Source organism: Rhipicephalus microplus, chromosome 1 (assembly GCF_043290135.1).
Source record: "Rhipicephalus microplus isolate Deutch F79 chromosome 1, USDA_Rmic, whole genome shotgun sequence".
NCBI classification, from domain to species: Eukaryota; Metazoa; Arthropoda; class Arachnida; order Ixodida; family Ixodidae; genus Rhipicephalus; species Rhipicephalus microplus.
Window position 1 is genome coordinate 268,015,473 of NC_134700.1, and position 20,922 is coordinate 268,036,394.

General features: G+C 44.5%; 1 protein-coding gene across 1 annotated transcript in view; it reads right to left on the minus strand.

Annotated features, from left to right (window-relative positions):
• Sf3b1 (splicing factor 3b subunit 1) overlaps positions 1 to 20,107 on the minus strand; it is a 48,476-nt gene extending 28,369 nt beyond the window's left edge. Inside the window, exons 1-8 of the mRNA XM_037435509.2 lie at positions 19,982 to 20,107; positions 18,644 to 18,843; positions 16,601 to 16,684; positions 15,900 to 16,017; positions 4,147 to 4,220; positions 2,323 to 2,413; positions 2,160 to 2,245; positions 1,487 to 1,730 (exon numbers count right to left, since the gene is read on the minus strand). Of these exons, the coding sequence (XP_037291406.1) occupies positions 1,487 to 1,730; positions 2,160 to 2,245; positions 2,323 to 2,413; positions 4,147 to 4,220; positions 15,900 to 16,017; positions 16,601 to 16,684; positions 18,644 to 18,843; positions 19,982 to 20,009 (925 nt within the window). The 5' untranslated portion in view covers positions 20,010 to 20,107. The remainder of the gene's footprint in view (positions 1 to 1,486; positions 1,731 to 2,159; positions 2,246 to 2,322; positions 2,414 to 4,146; positions 4,221 to 15,899; positions 16,018 to 16,600; positions 16,685 to 18,643; positions 18,844 to 19,981) is intronic.
• Positions 20,108 to 20,922: the final 815 nt, after the last annotated feature.

The window sequence follows — 20,922 nt, forward strand, 5'->3', positions numbered from 1 at the left end:
TATGACTGCGCAGCACATAGAAAACCAGCCATATGAGCCCGTTTAGTTCTATTAATGAGACCTTTTCGTTAAGCGAGTTTCGTTTATTGGGAGTCCACTATATAATGAACTAAATTAGTCTATCAAATAGTCTACAAAAAAAAGACCGTAGTGTGTAAAGTATATCGTTTCCTGCGAAGTTTTGACACTCGTTTAGCGCGGTTTTTTCAAAACTACCGTGCTGACCTTACAGCCATGCCACGCATACCGAGAGAGCCCGTCCTCACACAGCCAGCGGGTCACATGACCACGAAGCGGTGCAAAGCTATTTCCTTCTCCGCGCCTTAAAGACGACGGCAACGACTGTGTTGCGCCGCGTTGCCCAAGAGGCAAACAGAAATTAGGTGCCTTCTTCCCTCCTTTGCAGAATCACCCAATCGATGCTACCCTTTGCACCGAGAAAGGAGGACTTTCCGCGGCAGCTTTCTTTTTTTTTTTTCCTCTCTCTCCGCACGCGGCCTTGAAAGGAGAAGGGTCTCTATGTGCAGAGACGAAAAAGGGAGAAGCGTGGCACAGGCGCGTCGCAGATCGGCATGTGAGAAAGAGCAAACAATCCACCATACTCTTTTCTTTCCTTTTCTTCTTTTCGTTCTTCGCGCGCAGCGTTGAGAGGTGCCGCTGCAGGATTGGGCATGGTGCTGAGAGCATTTTCGTAGCGCGGTATGTTCGAATTAACTGTCGCAAGAGCTTGCGCGTTCGAATTACAGGGCGTTTTCGCTCATTGGAATACACGTAGGTTTGACGGGACCTCAGCGTGAGTTCGAATTAACCGAAAGTTTGAATTAAGCGTGTTCGAATTAATGAGGTTCGACTGTGTTTATTTTCTATCGCACGCGTGGTCGCGTAGTTGTACATCGGGCCGCGAGGCGGTTTCCTTCTTTGCAAGCTTATAGGTGCGCACCCATCTGAGCATACATTGCCACAAACTGTTGTAATCGATATAACAAAATAATGGATATGACGAAATAATTGTAGCTCCTTTTCAACTTCGTTACAACAAGGTTTGAGTGTATATAGGCACAAAATTTTTAAATAGTAGTAGGAAACCAGCAGATATCTGCTATGGAACTGCAAAAAGTATGAGTTAGCCAAATGATGGTGTCTGAACTAAGATGCTTTAACATACATTGAAATAATAGAGGGCCAACCAAAAATTTGAATTTCGTTTAAATTAACCGGAAGTATGAATTATCAGAGTTTGAATTATGGCGAGTCTACTTATCTGGTGTTCTTTAACATGCACCGACATTGCAAAGCACACAGGCCTCTACCATTTCGCCTCCATCGAAATGCGACCACTGCGGCCGGGATCGAACCCACGACCATCAGGTTCGCAGACTAGCACCCTAATCACTACACCACCGCAGTGGACCATCACCAACTCGCCCAGCAAATAATCATCCCGGCTCGTGCTTTAGAGTAGCATCATAGTGAGAACCTTGGTTACCTCTTTCTGTCTTGGGTGTTTCATCCCAGCGATTTCTACGTGCGCTGGGTGTCCCAGGTGCGGCTCCTTTCTGCGTGCCTCCTGGTGTTTCATGCCCGGGTGTGGCATGGCCCGGTGTTGCATGGGCTGGAGTAGGGTCCCACATGCGTGTGCTTGAGTAACCCGGTGTCGCTCCCGGCGTCTCGGAACCTTTTGCTCGGCCTGGTGTCTCGTCCCAGCGGGCATGTGATGGCGTCTGTGAAGACTGACAGCAGAACAAAAGCACAGCTCAGACAGGATTGCAGCAATGCTAGCTCTTTGCAATAAGCACACACCATGGAGTTGAGTGTGCACAGTGTTAATCATACCAAGTCAATGCACCTCAGAGAGCTTAGAGAAATATACAAAAAAAAAATTTTTTTTTTTTTTCTTCTGAATGAAGCCTCTCTATGCATGCACAGAGCTCCAATCCTGACACCAGAAGTAGCTATTGCTCTACCAAACAGCAGCCTATTCAGCTGTCAGAGCTGTCTTATGTCAATAGTGGTGAGATTTACGGAGCTGTTACATTAAGACAGCTCACAAAATGGTGGTGTGAAAACTTCGGTTGCACCATCGTAGCCAGCCAGTGTATCCTCCATAAGTAAGGCCGAAATAACAGCAAAATGACTGAAATTATTGGGTGCCCTCCTACCTCGGCGGCATCCCAGCTAGACTTCTTCTTGGCAGGCGTCTGAGGTGTCTCATCACCAGCCTGGTCCCAACGCCTGCGTTTCACAGCTAGGGAAAAAACAGGCAAATTAGTCACACTCTAGAGGAACACACTGACGTTACCATTGTGCCAATATGTTACTCACCAGGTGCAGCCTGTTTGACTTCACCATTGGACGGCACAGACTGCAGTTCTCCTGACTTGGCTTTGTCGGCCAGTTTGCGACGTAGCTCAGCCTACACAAGAAAAAAAAAAAAGTGGAGGTGTTTCTAGTAAGTGCAGCAATTGGTGACATCTATGCAGTAAGAACACATTTTCTTCAAACTGTTACTATTAAAAAAATCTCCAACTCGCCACAGCCACAAAGCAATGTGAACATTTGCCAACAAAAGGAAAGTAGAAGTCGATCACACCCTGTAAAGTCGTTTTCACCTCATAGCTGATATGACATGTAGTAAAGTTAGTTTTGCAGCCGAGTGAGAGATGGTGCTGTGCTTGCACAATGCCGCCACCTCGCGGAAACAAGGTCACGTGGGCGCAACAGGATGAGTACTTGCGTTTTTTTTTTGTGCTTGGTGCAGTCGTCGACAGTAAGCTCTAGGGGAGGTCCACAAGGACAATACCACAACTCATTTTCTCAAGCTCCCATAACGTGTCCAATGTTGGCAGCGCTGCACTTGCGGTACATTATGTGCGCTTTCATGGGAGTTATATTGGCATTGTACCGACTTATGGCATGTTGCCAGTTATTTCTTAGATTCTGCGGGCAAGCTCGCCATTATGTAAAGGCTTTTCATACATGTCCATGAGTTTGCTCGACGGTGCGATGTGTGCATGTGTTCCATGAATGAAGTTTAAAAGAAGAAGAGAAAACACAGTGGCAACCCGCTGATACGGCTTTCAGGGGACCATGCAAAACTGTCGTATGATCTGTGCGTTGTATAATCAAAAAAAGAAGATTATAGGCAGTGAAACGCAGCCTTGCTCGAAAAAAGGGTACAGAACGCCTCAATAAGCCCACGGCCCGAACTTGTGCCTCTGCAAGGAAGGTAGATTAAATTATACTTACATATGGCTGCATTACTTAGTTGAAGAAAGTGCAAGCAAATCTTTAGTCTCAACCTTAACAAAAAAACAAAAAAATTGAATCCAACGCACAGGTTTCTACCGATAAATAAAGTCCGAAAATTGCCTGTGCGTGAAAACGAAACCAAAACCGCATTGCCAACAGCCTCCTGCCAGAAGAGTCAGACACAGTGACATCGTTATTGCATAATGGCAACGAACCATGAGCTTGCGTAGAATGCCGTAGTATGCGACTAAGCAGTGCATATTGTAATTTGTTGCCTTGTGAAGTGCAATTAATGGTGTCCTGCTGTTATTACGAACGTTCATGTTAAGAGAAAGTAATTTTGCATGGTGAAAACAGTTGCGCCGCGCCCTTAGGTGTGCGCAAGCCTGTGACTGCGAGTGCGACACAAGCAGGAGATAAGCTGCATGTCGATCACTAAAAGTTTCCACGTGCGGGAAAACGTGAAATATCAGCTTTTTGGCCAGCTGAAGCTCTGGGTGGATAGATCTTGACTAGGTAACAGCTCCGGATACGAACGCACGTGATCAAGGCATATGTAGAAGTGCATGAACTTCCAGGAGAATAAATTTTCCAACTTAGAAGACATCCTTTTTCACTCTCTATTTTTACAATCGTCAACCTAAAGAAACGCAAGTTCACTCCACATTTGATTCGAGTTGACGCATTGCCTTCTTTTGGACGGAACCTGAAAGTTGTCGTAAGATGCGGGGTCGACGTAAAACTGCGTCGTATAACCAAGGCTTCTATTACATTATTTCTATGGGGATCTTGCAGGGACCTAATCGGTTCGTCGTAAGGTGCGCGTCGTCGCCATGCCGGGGGATATATATAATAGAAGTTGCACTGTAGCTATAATAAAATGAGAGAATGGCTCACCTGATCCTTTGTGAGTGCCTGTTCCTGCATGATCACAGTGTAAGTTCTTGACTTCATGTCTGGCGTCTTGCCGCCTGCATCAGTGGTAAAAGCAAAGCAAGGCAGGCTGTGCCGTCAGCTCCAAGAGAAATAATTAGTCTACCCTGCACATGCTCAGCCCTGCCCCAGACCTCTATCAACATCTTCCCCCCTTTACCCCAAATAACAGTCACAATCACACAGACGTTAAGAACATGAATGATTACAACTTGTAATAACGAATGTTACAAGGTTAAATGTTGGCAATGAAAAGAAAAAGAAAGCCAGCCCACGAGACACCACCCCAGATGCCCAACCCCCCCTGAAAGATGCCACAGTGCGAACAACTGCACTTAAATAAAACACTGCCCACTACAACACAGTAACAAATCTTGCAAGGGCCCTGAAAATCTGCCCATGGCTCATCCATCCTGTCGACAAGATTTATCTTAAGACTCTTCCTTACTAATTTCGCTTAGACGATGAAATCGGAGCAGCCAATACACTCTTAAATGATAGAGTTTGGGTATCCAAAATGAAATTTGGACTACAGTTTATTTCAAGAATGCAGATTTTTTCTGTGAATGAAAACCCTGTACTGCTACTTATTACGTCTCTTAACTATCATGCACCAAGCTTAAAATACTGTACAACAGTACATGAAAAAGACAACATTGATTTTGTTTACGGCCATTTTCCAAAGCCATCGGACTACAAAATGCCAATTACAGGTAAGTTTCACCGGTAGTTAATTTCAAACCACATTCAAATGAGGAGCTTTCAGTAAAGCAAGTTGAACGTTTACTTTTTTAGGCAAATAGGATAACCACTGAAATACAAAAAAACCTGACAACTTCAACAGAACATGCTTGAAAGCATACTACTTGCAACGCTGCGTCTAAAATGTCTACTTAATCACCCGAGTGCAGCACCAGATTGCAAAGCAGAACTGCTGAGCAACCAGCTATTATTAGAAACTTAAGTCTAGGCATAGACCAAGGCATAAGCAATTCAGTTCTGGAGTACTTGTAAATTTAATGGCTAAGTGCAGACAACGCAGCAGCTAAAGACATGATAGTTTGACAATTACACTCGGGGTCTAAGTCATACACAGATCTTATGTAACCGTCTCGTGAACACTCCTCTTTCATTGACAGTGTACACAGCAAACATATACTGCAATGACAGTGCAACTATGCATGCGGTGGACATTTTACAGTACCAGCTTGATATGGATCAAGAACATTTCAGGAGTAGCATTTCATAACTAAGCTGACATACTTTCTCCAAACCAATAAGTTTTTGAAACCATCGTCATCCCAAGTTCTACATAACTTTATTGTTTTAAGTTATATTCACTGAAGCATGAATGAATGTGGTGAAAAGTGCACATGTATAGAAAGAAGGCCAGAATGGACCTAGCCCAGCTCTGGACAATGCAATTTCTTAATCTTGGCATATATAAAATGAATTCCCATGTTGGCATCCAAACGGAAGCAAAACTACTGCACTGACCACTTGTCTCTTACTGATATCTGTCCAATTTACCATACCCTGTAGTAAGGCAAATAACAAATGCAAGGGCAAATAACAAATGCAACATGCTCGTGATACTATGTTGCAGTGGTGCAATGAGTAGCTAATTGCAGCACTTTGTTGACTACACCAGATCAACTACCAACGACAACAGTGCAAGCACCGAATGCGGTGGCAACTTCCCAGGAGGGGTTCCCCTCTAGTGGGAGGGCACTGGGCTGGCTCTGAGGGCAGGGCATACGTACGTGTCAGCCCTGGCTGCCAGCTCTGGCCAGGTCATCCTCTAAACAAGCGTCGCTGGGGCAATCAAGGAGAGCCTAAAAATACCTCCTGCTCATTAGTGCCTCCCCACATCGCGCCCCCCAACAACACACAGACACACCACCCCACACATATGCGCGAACTGGGGGGCAGCCAAGAGAAAGAGAAGAACCCCTGGTCGCATACTTTACCTGTGGGGTAGGTACCCCTACTGGTGGCGGCACTTCTTCTGCAAGGGCGGCGTACACAGGACAGACACACACACGCACCAGCTTATGGGCTGCCCCCCTCCCTCTGACCAGCTGCTGAACTGCTTTCGAGCACTGCCCTTACTTGTGAATGACTAGTGGCTGCCCTTTGAAGCTACCATGTAGTACTTCTGCACTGACTCGACCCTTTTACATGACAGTTTATTTTGTTGACTTGGGCACTGCAAAGTCTTTGAACAGGTCAGGTGATATGCAGCTATTCTCTCATAACCATGAAAACTCAAAAACATGAAATATTGTGTCTTGCACCAGTCGTGATATCTCTCATTAAGATAATACAGGAAACATTGCAGATTATTAAACTTGGGCTGATAAGTGTTCCAAAGGACAGATTAGAGCAATTTAGAGCCTCCTTGCATAAAAGAATACTGAATACTGTAGATAGGCACAGTTTTTTGTGCCAGGTGCAATGCAAGGCCCAAGTATAAAGGAGAACATAGCTGGCTCTGAAAGATGTTCGATTTGTTAACTGCTTCGTCTAGGCTACTTACTGAACTTTCCAGTGGCACTAAAGATCTATAAAAGCTAAGCCTGTATAATGTTGGCACTAAAGGATAACCACTTTGCATTTAATAATAGTAATAATAAAAAAAGAACAAAGGTTGGCCCAAGAAGGAAACAGTGTGCCGCTGCCGTTGCTTGAAGAGGAGGGAAAAAATTGAACGACAGGAATTAGTGAAGGCAGCGTATGCAGACGCGCACTCTGCAGCATGTCACCCTTGCGTTCTTTTGAGCCCAACGCAGCTCAGCCCCACCAACAGTGTTTCACACATCTAAACGCACACTCAAGGCTGCCAACAACTTGCTCCTTACACAAGTCCACACCAATAAGATCAACTTGGTTTCTCACAATCTTTTAGCACAAGAGAGAATTGGTTGGACAGTGTACTATAAAGCAAAATCTAATTTAATTTCAAGTTGGTTATTTAGGTATTACACTTTGTTAAAAAAATTTCTGGTTTCTTCTTCTGTAATGTAAACTCTAGTGGGTAATTTGAGGTGGCCAATCAGCTCCAGCTCAGTGATATGCGACAATTCCCGATCCCGATTTCAGAAGAAGAAAAAAAAAAAAAAAACAAATACGGATATGACAGCACTTAGTAGTCTCCAGCTCAATGATATGCGACAATTCCTGATCCCGATTTTAGAAGAAAAAAAAAAACAAACAAATACGGAAATGATGGCCCTTAGGAGCCACAAGAAAATGCCACGTAGTGATGCTGATGATTTAAAGGCAAAGCAGCCTAGCTTAGTTACTGCAAGCTTAAGTAAGTGAGAGAGAGAGAGAGAGAAACAATCCACAATACGCTTCATGGACTGTACAGCCGCCGCCACGCCTGTGTATAGCGCTCAAGCAGCCAGTTTTTGCTCTGCGGACTGAAACCTTGAGGAGTTTCGGGCTCTGAAGTTGTCTATCAGGAGCATGCACGGCCTATTTGTCAAGCTGACCGCGTCAAAGCCTGATAGTGCTCCAAGGTTTCGCCCCGCAGTGCGAAAACCGGCTGTTCGCATGCTCTACACAAACGTGGCCGCGGCTGTACAGTTAAAAAGCATGTCTGTGGAGAACACTTGACCGCAACCTTGTGGTGACATGCAGACAATGTGTCATGCTCTGTGCAATATCAGCACATCATAATACAACCACTCATCCATTCCTTCCGGGAAAAAAAGGAGAAAAAATAACAAAGGGTGGTCTGATGGAATTCGCAATGTAAATGAAGTAAATGAAGTAAGTCTTGCAATCGATATAGTGTTGGGAATATACCTTTGTAACGAATTTATAGACAAACTTATTTTTGTGCAAGCTGCAACTTTGTTATAATGAGGTTTGAGTGTACAACACATAGCGCATTCTATCAGACTAGCCTTTATTATTTTTTTTTTCCCCAGAAAGAATTCATAAATGGTTACATCACGATGTGATGTTACATAGAGCACATAGCAAGCAGATTGCATGTCAGCATTGTACTGCAGTGAAGCAAGTCTTATCCACAAGCACACCTTTCAGTTGACCACAAGGCTTCTGTGGCTACTTACACAGCGTTGCCTCAAAACAGCTGATATCTCCTTGAGCTTGCATTGGGACCAGTAATCACTGGAAGACATAACTACCGTAACTGTAAACTATTGGACATGGCAAACTAGCACCTCTGATTTCTTTCAGCAGTCCCAAGTTCCCTAAATAGTACTATATTTTTGTATGTTCACAAATACCTTTTTTCATATGTTCAGTTAAAACCTGCTTTTTCACGAAGATTCACGATCCTACTGACTGAATGAATAAGGCTTTGTGGTACAACAACGTGCCACATTGTTCTGCTAGCTGTAGAGTGGCATATGTATGATAAAAGCTGTTTCAAGAAAAAACTAATTGCCCAATTTCCAGCAGAGAATCCAAACAATCAGAACATAGCCAACATAATTGTGATGACTGAAACATAATAATGCTATCCACTAACTTGTAGCACACTGCTACAATTAGATCCATACTCATTTCTCAGAAAGTTTCTTGGCCCACGAAAATTTTGTCCAAGTCAAGGATGCTTCCAGTTCCCAAAGTTTCCCACATATTGTGGTGTCTCTGAGAATCGATTTACCAAATCTGTACAGATGAGTCGTTTTCTAATATACAAGCTACTTGCTACAATAAGCACACTTGCTACATTTCATCACTTTTTAAGCAGAGAGTGGTGTGTGTGTACATAATATATATATATATATATATATATATATATATATATATATATACAGAACACATATGACCTCTGCTGGCATAATGAAACACAAGTGTTCATGCTTGTACAGTCGTTGCGATGTGATTCACTCACCTATTTCTGGGTAATGTATTTCTAAAAAGTTCTTTTAGAGCTGCGAATTGACAGGATGACATGGTGTATCGAATTTTGGGGCAAAAGAAGCTGGTGCCAGCCTTGTGTGAGCAATAAACATTGCAGGTGATATGTAGCACAGTGCAAAGTATCACTTACATCAAAAAGATCTCTTTTATAAAAATGCCACAGGTTCGTTGAGCAAACAGTGGACACAAGTGCTCAAAACATGCACCCGTTTTGCTGCCCTCAATATGAGCAGTGTGGTAAGTAAAGCCTACTACACAATAAGGAATATGCTAAACAGGTTATGCTGCTAATACTTACCCCTGCACTCATTCGAGTTGTGAGTGCCTGGTAACTGTACCAGTATGAAGAGAGACATTCAGTTGTAGAAGCTATCACTGGCTGCAATTTAGTGTCCCTGGTGGCCCACCGCTCATAGCATGCTGCCTTCTAATGCGCCACTATTCACAGACCGTCAACACCACTGAATGTGTCCATGCAAGTAGTTCCATGCTTCGCGCGTAAACTGTTGTGCGAACATCACTAAAACACATGTAAAAATTACTTCTGTTTGCATTAAAGGAGCACCGGCACAAAAATATTGGCCTCACATTTTTTTTTTGCTGCAAGGGGCTATCGGGGGCCTGTTAGTCATAACATGGCAGGCCCATAGTTTACATTTGAGACTCCTCATTACCGACCAGGCACTGTTTTAATTTGAGAGAGCTAAACAAACGACAAGCTGCCACATGGAACAATCACGACCTAGTGTGTGCGACGCTTGACCACGCGAGCACACGGAACTACGACGCACTTTTGCATTGCCTGCATCAAGAAGTCCTTTCGAACAGGTAACAGCAAACATGAAAATGAATGTATGCGTTGTGGCGACACCATGAAGAAGCAAGTCTGCTGGCGTATATGAGACAAAGTAATGGTGACTGACGTCTGTGGGGGTGCTGACACTCCCTGTAAAGTTGTTTGTGCCACGTGGCACATGTGTCTCACCCAAAATCAGCATTTCAGGTTACAACCATTGGGCGGTAGGTGGCATGTTCGCGTTGATCACCACTATCATCATCATGGTGTAGCACCAGCGGTGTCCCCTGGTGAAAGGCAAGCCTTGGTGGCGGGCGAGAGTTGAGCGAGTCTTTTCGGCGCGTGGCGGTTGCCACGAACGGTTGTGTCTAGAGTGGGTCCTCGGCGAATGCTATTGCGGCCTGCGCGTCAGGGGCCCTCGTGGTAAGTCGAGCGTTGGCGACGCCACCTTGGGTGTGCTATTGTGTGTTTGTAGTGTTATTGTGTTTGTCATGGAGTGTTTGGTAATATTGTGTACGGATGTCCTAGCGTGTTGATAACTATTGATGTGTCGATTCGGCGGACGATATCGTCATTCTAAATTAGTTAAATGTACGCTGTTGTTTGGTTTGTACCGACCGCGTCTACTGTGTCCTTTCACTCCAAGAGCGTGGCACTTGCTTGCCAATTCAAGACCCCACACGTCATCATAATTTGTTGTATCTGACTGCAGCCCGGTAACATGAGGAAAGTAGAGGGCCACCATAGAGTCAAATTCGAGGTTTAAATGCTGCGAAGTGCGACGTATACCATGAAATATCAATACAACAAATCTCAAGAGACCGTTAAAATCATTCATTACTTCGAAAAGTTGTAGTGAAAGTACTAAAATGTGCGCAAAAATCGTAAACGCGAACACGTGAGCCACCTACCTGTTCTGTGCATACGTTCGCGGCCGCATTATGCTCTAATCAGCGAGGAAAAACAAAGACAAAATATTACAGAACCAATGCACGTTTATTTCACAAAGCATGCAATCTATCCTGATGTGGGCAGCTTGACTGCTGAAATACAAACTCTTGAGCGTGTGCATCCTACTTATGCACTGCAAAGCATCATCGTTAAATACCAATTCTTTACGCTGGTGCGCGCGTGCTGTTTAAACACCGTCTGTGCACTCATCACAGTTTTATTATCACGACAAACGGTATAGATCATATTGGTCGTCAGCTACACTCATGTGCGTGCTTCATCATCACTCTACATATAGTAGTGTTCGAGCATTACAGAAGTGTGGTGTAATCATCGGCGACTTCATCCCATAGGTCACTCGCGTCCCATTTTTCCCTTTCGAAGCATTCCTTTTGTGCTGCTCCCAGAGCACATTTTGAACGTTCAACCACCAACCAAGAGCTAAACAAATGGCAGCCAACATGCTCGCAGGTAAAGCTACCCGACGAAAATGATCAACAGGGCGAAGACCCATGCGAAAAACAAGAACCAGGCGATGACGATGGCGACAGAACAACACATTTGAATAGCGTAAGCAGATAAAAACGTGGACATTATGATACTGATGATGATAGTGGCAGGTATGGAGCTGGGCATTATTTTTACAGCCACGAGTAACTATTTAAAATCTCTATTCGTTATCTCGATGTTTTGTGGAGACATAAAGGGTATAAAATTCGATAAGTAATTCTGAAACATTCAGCATACAAAAATGCGTAGTATTGAAATATTTTTACATTGAACCAATGGGCATTTAAAGGGGGATCTTCGACAAAGTCGTTAATCTGAAAAAATTGTTAGTCTGAGGTTCGCTATTACAAGATTTGACTAACGCTCAACAGTGCACGCAAACTTCACATTTATGTCAGATACATTTCAAGCCATATTTGATGTTGATATTTTGCAGATTATATACGCATGTTCACGTCAATTGTTCTCACAGGCTACTCACCCACAAAATTTTGTGTACCCCCCTCCTTTAACGTCCTTTTTTCTTTTCCAGCATGCTACCTTAGGTACAATGCAATGATGATGTCCTAGAATGGCTTCTGCTTATAACATTGTGCAATGTTACAGCTTAATTACAGCTGCTACAGTTTACGATGATGTGTAAGCAAAAACAAATGGCGCAGTAAATGAGGCTAAATGCTTACTAACGTCATTGTAGGATTTTTATTGAGATACAAATTTAATACTTATTGGTCATGTTTAGGCTTCAACCTTAAAATATGAAATTAAGTTTTTGTAAAAAGAAGAGAGAAAGAAAAAAAACTGCATAAGCACTCCATACAAATGATTAATCAACGAAGCTGAAACGGGAAGCCCCGGTGTTCAGCAGTGGGTCCCACCCGACGTGGTACTCAAGCCTTGCATAATTATTAGTAACAAGTTTGTGCTTCTTAAGAAGTTATGCACACGTTTGGCTTGGGCTTACCACAGTGTTTATTTCATATGCCACACATTGTTCATCACATGATCATGGTCATGGAGGAGTGTAATGAGCGGTCAAATGTGTTTTCCAATGCATTAATCGCAGTGGTTGTTCTTGAACCACTGGCAGTCACAGATGTTGAAGCCGAAGCCAATGTGCCGCTGGAGAAACTCCAGCCAAAAGCGGGCATTTGCCCCGGCTAACGCGCTCCCACAATCATCATGCAGACGCTGTTGTGTCCGCAGTGCCACTTTTTCTGCGGTGTTATTGTTGCGTTTGACATCATGAGCTAACTTGACGACCCCCACCAGCGCTTGAATTTTTGTTTGCAATTTAGCTCGGCTTGGAAAGCTGCCGGACCATTCGTACGCAGTTGCTGCAGGCACTCAGCCGTCCGGGCTTCTTTTTGTGCCCGGATGCACCATCGGCCCAACGAATGTGAGCACTCTCACATTTCCACTATCGACGCTCTTCTAGAGTTGTCTGTGGCTTGTAGAAAGTTTCAAGAGAAACCGAGGTGCAAGTGCTGGGCGCCACAGCCTCAACGGGATGGACGATGTCACTCACAACGCAGCCAATGGCACGCGTGCTGGGATACGACACTGCGAACGACGTAACTTTTAACACAGCCAATGTAGACCACTCGTGACACTGGTGCAGGACAGTTTTTCACTTCTCTTAGCCATCTACAGTGTAGACCACTTATAATGTAACCGCTTAGAGTGCAAAAACGGTTACAATGCCATCTTTTTCGACTCCCTTTACCCTACCATAGAACCTCATGTATACACATGCCGCTTATTGGAAAGTCCCACAAAATGAAAGACCGGTTAAATGGGTGGTTGCCGGGAAATCTTTGTGACAAACGTAATAGAGAGAGCGCGTCTGAAAGGAGACGCGCTAGATGCGCCGCTGGGGAGCGAACAACGAGGTTGTTACACAGGAGGAGGGGACGCGGAGTGAACGAACAAAAGGCAGAGAGAAGAAAAAGAAAAGTAAAAAAAATCGCAGCATATCCACGAGGTAAATGATGACGAGTGGGACGAAGCGGACGGACACACGAACAAACACACAGGCAGATGGATGCATGGACGAACGCACACATGGAAGGACTGATGCGCGAACGCTCGGATGGATTCTTCGCCCTACTCAGCACTATTCTCTCCATGGATATGCTATGACACCATTTTTATTGACATGCAATGCTAATAAAAATGGCTACTGCCATTTTCCCACTGGCTACTATGACTACGATTGATATGACATGTGGAGTTTAATGTCCCAAAACCACCATATGATTATGAGAGACGCCTTAGAAGGGCCCCGGCAATTACGACCACCTGGGGTACTACAGGCGGCTACGACGAATGTAGCCTTGGAGCACTCCCCCACCACCGATGAGACGCGAGCCAAAGAAGCTGAGCGCAAGGGTCTTCAACGCGCCCGCCGCTCTGCTTCGCCATTGGGAGAAACAAGGGTGGCTACAACGATGGACGCGGGACTAACCAACACCATAAGAAGCTTCGCCCCTAAAGAGCCCGGCACACTCCGTGGGCTTGTTGAATAAAGGAGAATGGTTGCCTCGGTGACGGATAAGCCTTTGCACCGGCGCCGACCGTGAAATCAAACAATTGGAGTCTTTCAGCGCGTGAACTTGCGGATTTGGTTCGACATAGTTTCTGTGTAATGCGCATATTCAAGGCAGTTTGAGAAGTAGACAGCGAATTTCCACGTCGGCGTTTTGTTTTGGTAGGACCCCCCCCCCCCCCCCTTTTTGCACGTTCATTTTGTTGGCAACCCGTGTCTTTTGATGTTAAATTTTTTAACTTTTGGAAATTTAAAAAGGCTGTGAGCACCACTCATTGCATGCTTCGGTTCTTGGACAGGTGAGGCTGCATGCTCAACATGTCTTGCGCATTGCGGCCCTTGAAAAATGTTGTTTTGTGTATAGAGCAGTACTGCGTATAGTGCGGATATTTGCGACTCCTGCGTCTTACGTTATAGGTGGTCTATACTGTACAGCTTTCGCTGTAAAAGAAACAATCAGTATGGTAGGCCCCTTACACAGGGGTTACCCAATTTATGCAATTTGAGCCACTAATACTTAGCCAGCTTTACTAAAAATTAAATGTTTTCTAGGATTTTTTTGCGCTCCCCGAAATGCTCGAGTCAGCTTGCCGGCGTGCACACGAAGAAACTTTGGATGCTTTGGAGGAGCCCACCTTTCGCTGAGCAAGCAAGCGCAGTTACACATAAAACAGGCTGCGAGTGCAAAGCCCCTTCGCTTGAGAACTTCTCCTGAACTGGTGCCTAAAATACCATACTCGAATACTCAAACCTGTTCGACATGTTAGAACTGCTCCAGATTTTGCCTCCATCTCCCCATCTCTTCTACCATGAGAATGCATGCTTGTGAGGGCCTTTTGCATGAAATGTTCCCAATGTTCTCTCTGCGCATGCGCTGCAATGCATGCTTGGTTGCTTTCGGAAGTTTAGGTTTCGCCATCCGTCCGCTGCATTTTTTACATCCCCTGTGGCGAGTAAATACGGTATATGGTACACAGTACAGCTTCACCCATGCATAGTAAGGTAGAATCTCAGCGATACGAATTATTACTATTCTCCAACTTAAACCTTGTCCAATGGGTCAAAATTGAAATTCTCCGTACACTTCCCGCACAGTGACAAGTGACGATGATAAATCTATTACCGAAACTGTTCAGCGATTGCCTTGAGTAGCGTGCTCTGGAGGGGGTACACGCATGGCCAGAACACACAGATCGAAAATAGGACTACGGTTTGCTGCAACCACTGCACACAAAACCACAGTTGCTGTCAACCTGATCAATGGCAACTACGCTCTCCGAAGGTACGCAGTTAATGCAGCAGTAGATTATTGGCAATGAAGTCACAAAAAACACAAAGCGTTTTGTCATTCCTGTCGTTCTTCCCTTACGACTATGAAGGCACGAACTTTGGCACTTCAGTTTTTCAGTTCGCCTCATGCGAAGCTTCCAATGCGAGTGTTTGCGGCAGCCCCATGGAGCCATCTCTTATTCATCTATTCCCATTATACCCAGAAAGACAAGTTATTTCAATGGAAATAAACCTGCAGTACAAGCACCATGGTTTTAAAATGCATTTCACTAGTTCTTTGGCAATACGAAATTTCAGCTGATACGAATATTTTTGCTCCCCCTGAGATTCGCATCACCAATATTCTACTATACCTTGCGTGTATGCTAAGTCTGATCCATGCAAATACTGAAAAAAGCAGTGCTTAATAACTCGCATTCTTCCTAGATCTAACCATTCAAAGAATAAGGATCTACCTCATAACATAGCAGCAGCGCAGACCCATTCCTCTCGCAGTGTAAGCATGGCCATCCATAAGCACTACTATCTCATATCTTCAACTCTGAAGCTTACTTTACTATGCTAGTACATGGCAATGATCATTGCACATCAGCTAGATAGCAACCATTCTATCGTAGAACAGGTCCACTGTTTGCCCAGCTACAGATATGTGGGAAAACAAAACACAGACCAAACACTACCACTGCAGCTACTTAACATGTTCTACCAAATACACACCATCTGCAAAGGGATCCACACGTTCTGGTGAGATCATGAGTTTTCGTCGCTGGGCCCGATACTGGTCCTCTCGGTCAGCAATGCGGGGTACCCGGCGATCCGCAAACGGGTCATAGTCCTGGACAGCGAAAAGATTTGTAGATTCAGCATCATGCAGGATTCGGGAAAATGTTGGTAGAAAATCTGTTGCACAATCTTTCCAATTCTAAATTAGGAGCATATTTTATGGCATGTTGACCTAAAACATGTTTTACCTTTCTGGTTGCCACAAAGCTCATTTGAAAAAATGCTATGCCAGTACTAGCCTCTGAGGGAGGCACAAGGCTGGTAGCCAAATAAAGCTCTTAAATGTATAGCTTTATTATGTCCGTATGGCCTTGGACGGCCATACAGACAATATGCTTCGATCTCTAAACTTCTGAGCTCTACTCAATTTTCCATTTTAAAAGTGTATGCAATGATGACAACAACTGCAAGCTTGGCACTTTGCATCGAAAATAGAAGTGAACTTTTAACGCTACATGCTAATACTCATTAGATCACGTCATTGGAATGTTTTAAAAACAAAGAATCAGAGCATGCACGTTCATTTGCTGCAATAAACAGTCACCACTGGGCACATTTACAATGGAGCACTGCACAGTGCCGATTCCAGACATGAATGACCGTTGACTTGTGCAGGCAGTACGCTATACGCTCACCTTGTCAGTGAGTTCTGCCAAAAAGGCAGATGGCAGGGGCATCTTCTTGGTCTGCATAAGACCTGTAGACTCGTAGTCATCGTCCTGAAAGTGTAAAAAAACAACTGTAAAGTGCTGCCATCTATGAATGATCAAGAGAAAAAAATTGCCAATTAATTGCAAACCAGAATGTCTGCTTGCTCTGCGTGTTTGTACAGTTAAGAGATGGTTGCACGCATAAGTGCAATTACCGTAATTACTCAAATCTAACGTGCACCTTTTTACGGTTAAGCGGGTTCATAAATCGCATGTGCGTTAGAATCGAGTACGAAAAAAAAAAAAAAAATGAATGCGGTCATTCTATTGCCATCAGCATTTTCAAAATGGCCTCCCCCTACGTGCGTCGGCATGGTGCGTTGGCCATTTCTGCCTATGTGTTTCCCATGTGCGGCACTTCGTATGTGTGCTGCGGAGTTCGTCATCTTGTAGTGCATTAGCATCGACGGCATGGAAAGGCTGACTCCAAAAACTCGAGTGCACCACGATGCCGCTTTTAAAAGGGAAGTCATTGCGTGTGCAGAAACGGACGGAAATCGGGCTGCATCGCGGTCGTTCGGAGTTCGGGAAACGTGCGTGCGGGACTGGCGGAAACAAAAGCAGAAGATTGTCGACAGCAAAGCTTCACGCAAAGGCTTCAGTGGACCACAGCAGGGTCGGTTTTCGCAAATTGAAGAGCTGCTCGGCGAGTATGTGCTTGAGCAGCGAGCGGCACAGCGGCCCGTGACGCCAGGACTGCTCCAAGTGCGGGCTATGCAGTTAGCCTTAGAAAAAGGGCTAAGCCAGTTTAAAGCGAGCAGGTGCTGGCTAACTAACTTTATGAAGAGAAAAGGCTTTTCCCTCCGAAGGTGAACGGGCATATGTGAAAAGTTTTGCGGAGGAGTACGATAAAAAGCTTCACAGTTTTCAGAGGTTCGTCCTAAACTTGCGGCACAACAACGGCTACCTGCTTGGGCAAATCGGAAATGCCGATCAGACGCCTCTTTACTTCGACATGCCTGGCACCACAACAGTCGAGAAGGGGGCGAAGCAAGTTCGCGAGCTGACATCGGTCCACGGTAAAACTACAGTGACGGCAATGCTCTGTTAAACGTCAGATGGGCACAAGCTTCCCCCGTACCTCATATTTAAATGGAAGACGCTCCCGAAAGGAGTCGTTTTTTCGAGTGGTGTGATCGTGCGGGCCAGCGAGAAAAATGGGTGCGCGTTGCAATCGATGTCTTACCTTTTTTTTTTCCTCGTGGAAATCGGGTGCGCGTTACAATCGAGGGCGCGGTAGAATCGAGTAAATACGGTACCAATCTTATCAACAAGTAACATATTTCTTTGAAATACAGGCAAACAAGTTTCCAAATGGCACCTCCTGCAAAGCCAACTACTACACTTCAGCTGCAACAGCATTAAAGTTGAAGGGACTTGGTGACACCTCTCTAACCATACATAGAGTGAGTTCACTATTACATTTTATTGCTTTAAGAATCAACTGGCCACAAAATCTTTTTATGAAAACCGTTAAGTGTAAGCAGAATCACAAGTATTACAGGCCAACAACGAAAGAACATGTGTTGTGGGTCTTTTTCTTTTGTCCCAGTTCCATCAGTGCTTATTTTTATCATCAGTATGACAAAAAATAGCATTTCAAATAAGCCCAAATATCAACAGCGCTGAACTTTATTACAGGCTCCGATCCCCCTTTCTTTTCCCTTCTTATACTGAATGCACTGAAAACTACATTGGGGAGGTTAGAAACTGTCAGCACGCACTGTGGCCTAGAACCGTGGTTTTCACCTTTCCTTCTCTTTTCAGTTTCACATTCATTAGTAAATGCGGGCGGTCTAAAAGAATCATGGCCACGGTAAAGTGAGGTGTGCTCATAACGCAAGACTGGTCTATTCATTTAATAGAAGACACAACTCTACTGCAACAAATACGAAAGAGACCAAAGGACTTGCAGGGATCAAACCGTGCAAGTCCCTAAAGTAATGCTTAAAAAAGAAGTATACTCACATCCGCGTCAGCATCATCGTTTGCTGCAATGGACGTGACATAGCCGTCGTACTTGCTCTGTGTGTGCCCATAGATGTCTTCATCCATGTAAGCACCATTGGCACTTGCTGTGAGGGGCACACCTTCGCCATTGTCGAAGTTGCCCTGCTTGCCCACATTAGCCTTGCGGGCCTGGATCTCGCGGATCTGCGCCTCAATGTCTGTGACGACAAAAAGAAACAAGTGCATGCAAACTTTAGCGCAACAGAGCACTACCATGCAGCTCACAGTAACTCGAGGTACTACAAAACTACAGCACTGTATTTCGCACACACAAACAAATTATGCACGGCACAGAAATTACAGTAGATCACTAGTGCTTTGGCAGCTACAGCTGATGGATCCAGCTCGTATGCACAAGCTACGTCCACCTGACAGAAGTCACTGAGGGCGGTTACCTAAGACACAAATACGTTCATTTTAATTTAATTTGCGAGACAAAATACTAATGCGTCTCGGAAAGCGCAGTCAAACGCACCACAAGTCTCTCACACATTACCTATTCAAGTGCCCGCGAACAACAAAGAGGACAAAAGCTACGTTTCGTGCTAGCTTTAAAAAACGGCGGCGGCCGATGGTTGGGGAAATGCGATTAAGCACACGAACAGGACAACGGCGTGTTAGTGTCACTGCATAGCACAATACGTTACGGCACAATTGCATGCTTGTTTTATCGGACGACGTGACAAAGCAGCTACCAGCAAAAAGGTGCAACGCTCGAAGGGATTTTGGCGTCGCGTAAGAATGTTTACTATACTAACACGGGAAACAATGAGTAAATGATCACGTAGGGACTCAGCAACATCGAACATTTAGCGGCACTGCCATTAAAGCGCGTCAAACCACCATAAATGACTTGAAAGAGCGACACTAATCTGCACAACTACAAAACTTGCGTGGTTCCTGCATACGGGGCTGCGAGCGCGACGGCAAGGTTCTGTTCGGCGTCAGCGACACTGCACCACAACAGACGGACAACGCTCGAGCTTACCGAATGTACTGCGGTTGCCGAGTTTTATACACAAGCGACACTTTCGCCAGCTCTTCAAATATGCTAACAAGCCGTTTTGCCGACGAATGTCCAAGTTTTACAACCTCCGCTCAAAATCCAAAACAGGCAGAACCAATTTCAGCAGGCATTAGGCCTAACACGTCGTTAACAAATCGTCAGCAACGCTACAGTATGATACTCCTACAGGTCCCGGGGCACAAGTTTTTGTGAAGTATAATGCTAAGATACTGATCATTTTGTGCGATATACGCTAATTTGCGCGCATGCACGCTATGAAGATCATTTACCTTCGGCTGACACTGGTGGAGCGGCCATGATTACTTCTCTACATCTGCTAAAGTACGTGATGATGACTGCTACCTGCTGCTACTACCACGATCATTTCAAACAACATCAAAACAAACCATAAGTTATATATAAAAGATGTGTTTTTATATCAAAATGTTAAACATTACGCATCTGAGTACACTTACGCTTTCTTTTCAGTGAAAACAACAAATTTCAAAGGCCATGCTTTTGCGCATGCTTGAAGTGACGTCATTGATTATGTCGCGTCGTCTATGAACTTGCGGTACACATCTGTGCTGGTACATAGCTAGCATAGAGTTTCACATGAAACTGTATGATAGCTAGCATAGGAACATAGCATTGCTTTTGAGGTTTATGCTGTCACGCAGGGAACACCACCGACATCACCACACACAACTAAAAGCAAAGAGTAGAGGATGTGTGCTCAACTGGACATAAACCGAAATTAAAGTGGGGGAAGAAAAAAAGCCTTTTCATCAGTTGAACCTTATAAACTTTAAAATAAATTAGCATAAGTGTGTAGACAAAAGTCTGTTAAGTGCTAAATCCAAATGTGAAGGACGTTTAGGGGAAAGTAGGAGGCCTGAAGTGATGAGAAATAGTAAACATTCACTGTCGCTGGGGCCAATGTTTTGACAAGTGAACTTATCAAAACGTTGGCTGTACAGCCAGGGGCTTAGCCAAAAATTTTTTCGCGGTGAGGAGGTGCATCCAACTAACCTTTATGTTTGTGCATATGTTTGCATGTGTGCATTTACGCACACACAATATTTCATTTTATGTAATAAGTGAAATAAAATAAAGAATTTTCAAAGAGGAGGGGTGGTAGAACTCAGCCCAAAAGTTGATTGATTGATTGATATGTGGGGTTTAACGTCCCAAAACGACCATATGATTATGAGAGACGCCGTAGTGGAGG